Raw genomic sequence first — 7578 nt, forward strand, 5'->3', positions numbered from 1 at the left:
CTTGGGCTAAGCTACGTCTAGGAGGCTCCACACCGGCTACATGGGCATAGCTAGCTGGCCTATTCTCCATGGTGTGGAGCCGCGCTTCTAAGTCTGTGAGCCTCGCCTCCAATGCTGCTAGCATCTGACATTTATTACAAGTACCATTATCGCTAAAGGAGGCAGAGGAATAACTGAACATGCGACACTCCGAGCAAGAGAAAGGAGGAGAGGAAGAGGGGGAAGCCATTGCTCTCGATTAAGCTACTAGCTTAGCTAGCTTCTAAACTAGCCGACCTAAAGTAGCAAGTTAAATTTGGTAGTTAGCAAGAACTTCTGCAACACAAGTGCTTTAAGTGGTGCAAGCGTATGTTGTCACTCAAAAATTCAGATAGACCTAGGAAATAGTGAGTTTAATTCCTAAACAATCTGGAAGCAAGCACAACGCAGTGCAGGTACAGAAAACAGGAAATGAGTACGGTTTAACGTAGGCAGGAAACAGCAGTCCCCACTGCTCTGGTATTCAGAAACTAAACACGGGCTGGTCAGTGAGGACTTGCTCTCTGTGCTGCAGGAACCTGATTCTCTCCCTGAGCTTTGTCCCTTTGTCTCCGTTGTGACGCCCCTTTCCTGTCTGTATCACGTTCCCGCCATAGAGCCTCTGGAAGCGGTTACCACGCCAACACCGTCTCCAGCTAATGTCAAGATCAAGATGGTTCCTCGGGGGAAGGTGGTGGGTTTCCGCTGTGGAACCAGAAACCTTCGCTCTCCACCCAAAGTCAGGTTGGCTGATCGGTACTTTTTATGATTCACCACTGAGCTGTGCGGGTGTAGAGCTGGAACTTTATCAATTAATCTACTGATCATATTCTCAGTCAATTGTTTTGTCTATAAAATGCCACAAACAGAAACAAAGTCTAAGATCATGGTTTTGTTCAAAGTCACAAAAAAGTACCTTCATAACAAATGGATAAGGTCTGCAACATTTGAGGATCTCAGATTGTAAAAGTTGTGCTTAAAAATACATTTTTTTATTGATTATTAAAATAAATACATAGTTTTTATTTATTGACTAATCAGTTAATGAACTCATGGACTCCAGTTGACACAGACGGAACCCCAGTAAAGAACAATACACGGATAATGAGCTGAAATAAATGTCAGTTTAAGGACAGAATCATTGATTACAACAGTATTTATTTACAGTTTGAGTCTCACCTGTAGTGGAGATCAAATGTAAAGGCCTGAGCTCAGTAAATCAGCATTTGTGGTAACTGCTTGACTAAAAACCAAAAATAAGATTCACATCAGTCCTGTTTGCTGATTTCTTCAGCTGGTACAAAGATGGCGAGCAGATTGTGACTTCCATCCCTGGCTACATCATCATGAAGGACCGAGACCTTCGCCTAGTTGCCAACGAGTTCAACGAGGGTGTTTACACCTGTCGTGTCCATCGACGGGGCGACACTGTGTCCACCAACTCCTGGGCCGTCCGACTGAAACCGGGGCAGCCCTCCAACAGCTGAGGATGTCCCCAAGGAGCAGGAAGGATGGTCACATCCAGCCACACTCAACAGGATGAGTGGAGCTGCAAAACACCAGACACTTTTGGTAGTTTTCAGGTATTTCTGATGGCCCATTCACTGATACTCAAGGTGTTTATGTCTCAGACAGGATGTCTGGACAGAAAGTACCCTTAGTCCTGTAGAAACTCTCACAGTGTGGTCCCTGTAATCATCTCAGCAAGTTGTTACATCCTTGTAATACTGATGAGGTGTCACACCTGTGATCCTGTATGACATCATGTTCCCATAACGTCAGAGGACATCATGTCCCTGTAGTTCTCATGGCATGACATAATGTCCTCATGATGCCGGATGTCAAGTACTCCAAATTGTAATCATTTTCACAAAACGAGCCCTCAGGACATGATGAAGGGGTGTTGTACCTGCGATTTACTGTATAGTGTGATGTCATGTATCCATATTTCTAGTGGGATGTCAGGCCCCATAATTCACAAGGGACTTTTACTTCACTGTGACAACCGGTGGAGGTGGTGCTTTATTTAAGCTCCATTTAAATTTTCATGTCCAACAGCAAATAAACTTTGGGTTGTGCAGCCTCACACTACAAACTGTAATTGTGAAGAATCCAGTGTTAATACCACTTGATGTACTAGGATTTCTCTCAGTCACTTATGGTCAATATGATCAATGCAGTCATAAAGGAAATGTTTTATTTGTACTCACAAGGCTCCACCAGAATGAGGTTTGTGTTTGAGCAGACAAAGCTGCCCCTGTTCAGGTTCCTTAACTGAGAACAAGTTTTTTTGTTTGTTTGTTTTAACAAAACTCAGCTGTGTGTGATATGGCTCAATCATACTGTAGCTGTAGAAATGCACTGAGGTGCTAGCTCACATAGAGCAGATGAATTAGTTGCTTAGCAAACACAGAGACATTAGCTGTCCTGTGCCCTTTGACCTCTAACCACGTTCACGATCATCCTCTAAATAACCCAGTCTGATTGCTGATCCTCTGACATCTGCACAGAAACAAACTGCTCAATGTCTGATCCAAGATATTAACATTTCTGGAAAGTTCTTCATATTTCACTGTCTTCCTGTCGTACTCGACACTTGACCTTCTGTTGGGACTGATTTGTGTCATTTTTCTGAACCATTTTTCAAACTTGTCACTGTGAAAAAATTGGACATGACGTTGTCTCAATTTTATTTTAGATTCAGTTAACCAGGTCACAAAACACCTGGATTTCCTAACTCTGAGGATATCTACCCTCTGGTTTACACTCTTCCATGACAACTGTACGTACGGTGATTTTTTTTTATAACTGGCCCATTTAAATTATATTGACACTAAAAGTTACGCATTAACTATGGGCATGGCCACTGTGAGTTACAAGCAGGAGGGTCCTGCCACTGGTGGCTAGCTTTATTCTGCCCATTCAGCCCATCTCAGCTCCACTCACGTTCCGCTTCTTTGTCCATTTTTGGATTGCACCTAGCAGGTGGAGTGAAGCATTACCAATATGGCAATGGCCGGACTTGAGTTCAGAAAACCAATGGGTCACGTCACAGTGGGTTTGTCCTGCTTGTTGCAGCTGGGTTGCTAACAGCTAATGCTAGCTTTAGCTAATTCCTCGGAGCTCTGTGAATAATCTTAAAACAAAGACACTAAATCATTGAATTTGTCATCAGCTGGAGTATTACAGAACTAACGTACTCAGATAAAATCATCCTGAAAATAAACTCACCCAAAAGTGTTATGTTTGCTCTGTTTCTGTCAACTCACTTCTCCTGGGTTACTTTTTAAAGATTCAAGGTGTTTGGCTGCATAGATCTCTTTTCTAGGGGCCAGCTGGCCATACTTTTGCCAGACTGATGTTCTCACATAACATCAGTGAGACAAAATTCTAAGATATTTGAACAATACATCCTAAGTATCTGCGATTACCAGTGGCCAAATACAGAAAAAAGTTCTGGTACAACTTCACCCACTGTCAAGGTGCACAGATAAGGAAAAAACTAACTGGAAAAGGTTCAGCAACACCTGCAGTGTTTTAAGGAACTTTAATGAGAAGACCAATGCGTTTCAGCATGAAGCCCACATCAGGGTTTGTACAAGTGGCCTGCATATGTAGGCTGGTAACATGTCTGTAGCCTAAACAAAAATAATCTTGGGGGCACATTGGCTGAGTGACCAGTCAATGTCTATAGCTGTGTAACAACTCAGGGGCCAAAGAACGCCTAGTTGTCCTTGCCTTCGTAGGCCAGGAAGACCAATCCATGGGCTGAAATGAAATGAGTCTGGGCTATGGAGGATTTCAGAGAGTTAGAAGGGTGTCCTGTCTTATTTGTGGAGCTAATGTGGCTGTAATTAAGGAATATAACCTAAGACGGCACTACGAGACAAAACATCAGGACAAGCTGAAAAACGTGATGCAGAGCAGAAGCTACAGAAGGTAGAGGAGTTGAAGAGGAATCTGACATCACAGCAGACGTTTTCACCAAAGCTAAATCACACAGTGAAGCTGCTGTGAAAGCAAGTTTTATTGGGACAGAGGAGAAAATGAGCCTGGACATTTACTGAGGGAGAGTTTTTGAAGAGCTGCATGATGAAAGTGTGCGACGTCTGGTGTCCAGACAAAAAGCAGGTGTTTGTTAATGTACTAAGCCTTAGCAGAAATACGGTTGGTGATTTTAAGTTCAAGTTTATTTATGTGGAATAATATTGTATCCTGTCTGTTTAGATTGATATTTATGTTCAATATACGTTTAGTTTTAGTCTGTTCAATAAATTTTTATGCTTTGAGTTTTGGCCCCATGTGCCATTGAGTTTGACACCCCTGGTCTAGATCCAAGACGTCGATTTTTATGACATGTAATTACATTCTTTAAAGGATTTCGCACTTATATATTAGATTTTCACCTTACACGTTTTAGGCTTGGCAGAAAGTTAGCCACCATAATTTCTGGTTTTATAACAACATTAAAGGATTTTATTTCAGTTTCCAGTGGAAATAGGACTGACCAACATCCCCGCAGATCAAAGGGATTTTATTTGGCTTTTCTTAGCAATAGGACAGAGCAACAGCAAACAGACTTAACCTTCCTCTAGGGTTTTTTCTCCTTGGTCTAATGTCTCTGCCCCTCACGATGCCTGGGTCCTACAGAGGGTGCTTGTACAACATCTTCAGGCTCTTTTGGCAGCATCAGTCTAATTTCCTGGTTCTCGTTCTGTTTTTGCAGATTCAAATAACACTGTTGAATCTCATATCTTTTCATTTTTTCATCAGGAGTTATCCCATTCTGATCCTTATACGCCTGTTTTCCACATCCAAATTGGTTCATCATTCCCAAGTACAGTATTCTTATCATGCTCATTTGCATGATCTGTTGAAATCAGATACATCCATGGTGGCGCCATCTTATGGTCACAATGAGGCAAGATGCTAGCAGCAAGAGTAGTGCTAGCTGAAACCTCAGACAACAATACTAAATGCTTTGTGTTGAAGTAATATTTCAGACTCAAAGTACTATGATTGTAGGAGAGTTCCTTACAGCTGAAGCTTCAGAGAACAACATTTTTATCGACAGCTCCATCAGGATGTTTCTAAATGTAAATGTTAATTCATGGAACCAAGCAACATATTTCCATCTGACCCCATCAAGTTACAAACCCACAATGACAGGAACAGTTCATCAACACGTTAGTCAAAGTGTAAATAATGCTGAGCTGTACAATAATAGGGGTGCAGGGTGAGGTGGGGATTCTATTCTGGAACCCTAATTATAACGTGCACCTGTGGTTATTAACAGTGACCAGATCTTGTTACCATAATTATAACATTGTAGTATTTGTCTGTCATATAATGGAAGAGAAATACAGTAACATGTAATATACAATGTTATAGAAATATTAACATGCTTATTGGAAAAACAAGAAACCCCAAATTTCTCTATCTACACTCCAAAAGAAGGAATCGCTAGGTGGTCTAGAAGCACCAAACTTCTAATATTACTACTCAGCAAATCAGCTCCAATATTTAGTCAAAAGGATTCAGAAGGATTTCAGAGAAATGAAGTCCAGAGGCCAGAAATGCAGCAGCAAAATTAGGGGCCGTAAGTGGAGTGATAATCCTATGGCATTGATGTGGGGCCACAGGTCTGGAAACACTAAATGGTGCCAGACCTGTGGCCCCACCAGTTCATATCATTTAATACACTGCTCCAGAAGTAAAGAGTTCAGAGAGAACAGTTCCTCCAGTATAATCAGCTAAAATCCATAATTAAATCAAAGATTAGTGTAACCAATAACCCACTACAACCCTCCAAATTGAAGAAATTATGAAAATTACATCCTCCAAGAAAATAATATCCAAACTATATAAACTCATATCAAATACAGATTCAACAATAACAGTACCAAAACTCAAATGGGAAAATGATTTAACTCTCCCCCTCAACTCCGACTTCTGGACAGAAATTTGCAATAACATCTTTTCTATGACCAGCAATGTAAACTTACAACTTATACAATACAAGACCATCTATATGACCCATATTACAGAAAGTAAAATGTTCAAAACAGGTTTTACCGACACAGACATCTGCTCACAATGCACTCTAGATTGTACCGACCGGTACTTTCATGCTACTTGGACCTGCCAACCAGTTTATTCCTTCTGGATAGCAGTGACAGAGAAACTCTCCACCATCTTGGGTTGTAGAATCCCTCCTTCTCCATCACTTTGCTTACTCGGTAATATCCTAGAAATTGACCACCTACCAATTAAATATAAAAACCCACTCCTCATTTCTCTAGCTATTGCCAAGAAAACAATCTTTCAAAATTGGAAATCAAATAAATCACTACACATAAACCACTGGACCAACCGTCTGACAGAATACGGTGCATTAGAGAAAATGACATCCACTCACAAGAACAGTTTATCGGCTTTTTATGACACATGGAACCATTTTTAATACATTTCAACTTGAATCAAACACCTGGGGCTGAGGCCACGCACATTCCCACCAACCTCTAGAATGGAACAAGCTGATTTTATCATCATTATTATTGGTAATTTATTTATTTATTTACTTCCCCTCCTTTTCCCTTTCTTGCATTTCATAGACTGCATAAGTTGGAAATACCCACACTTCACACACTACAACCTCGTTAAACACACTATATCCTTCTGTAATGTCATGTAACTGTTGTCTTGTCTCCCATGTTTGGTACTGTTTTGTTAATGTGTTACTTTGTTTCAATAAAAAAATAAAATATTAACATGCAAATTTCTAAATGTATAACAAAAATATGTTCAGTTTATCAGTGAAAACATTTTACTGTAAACTGTGTGCTTGGTTGATTGATATGTTCATATTTATGGATCAGAGAAAATGGAGTGCACTGTTTTTCTCTGTAGTCGGGTTTAAAATATATTCTAAATTTCAAATATCATTATCAACACAATCAGATTTTTGTTATTAATCTGACTGTGGTTTAAATATATACACCACACTTCAGGCGTTTCATGGAATGCAAAATATATTAAACTAAACAATGATATATATGAAATAAAATATATAAACAAGAGAAAAGAGATACAAAAAATGATTATTCTTACTTCATGAGTTCTCACAGACAAAGCTGTGTGGTTTTTGGAAGGAGGTGATAAAACCTTCCAGATGAAAACCAGGAAACAAAAGAGTGCGAACAAAGAGTCGTCCAGTTTTAACCTTCTCTGACCCAGATCTGCTGTTTACTCTCTGATGTGGGTCATGGAGGCCTCACACAGGGACACCAGAGTTGGTTCATTAGGGGCACACACAAGGACACACAATGAAAGACACAGTTGACACAGTAGCTGAACAGTTGAATTTTCATCCTAAAGTTTGCAGATGACACCGCAGTGATAGGTTGCATCACTGGCGGGGACGAAGCAGCCTACAGGAGGGAGGTGGCCGGTCTGGTGTCATGGTGCAAGGACAATAATCTCAGCCTCAACACAGACAAGACGAAGGAGATGATAGTGGACATGAGGAAGGAGAGGAGATCTCATCGGCCACTGTTCATC

The 7578-nt window shown here is 40.6% G+C and overlaps 1 protein-coding gene across 2 annotated transcripts in view; it reads left to right on the top strand.

Annotated features, from left to right (window-relative positions):
- The window catches only part of mmp23bb (matrix metallopeptidase 23bb), a 14933-nt gene extending 11686 nt beyond the window's left edge, over positions 1 to 3247 (top strand). For both annotated transcript variants that reach the window (XM_020621805.1, XM_020621806.1), the window contains exons 7-8: positions 636 to 762; positions 1313 to 3247. In XM_020621805.1, coding sequence (XP_020477461.1) covers positions 636 to 762; positions 1313 to 1505 — 320 coding nt within the window. In that variant the 3' untranslated portion in view covers positions 1506 to 3247. The remainder of the gene's footprint in view (positions 1 to 635; positions 763 to 1312) is intronic.
- Positions 3248 to 7578: the final 4331 nt, after the last annotated feature.

The sequence above is a fragment of the Monopterus albus genome, unplaced genomic scaffold, assembly GCF_001952655.1.
Source record: "Monopterus albus unplaced genomic scaffold, M_albus_1.0 scaffold268.1, whole genome shotgun sequence".
In the NCBI taxonomy this organism is placed as follows: domain Eukaryota; kingdom Metazoa; phylum Chordata; class Actinopteri; order Synbranchiformes; family Synbranchidae; genus Monopterus; species Monopterus albus.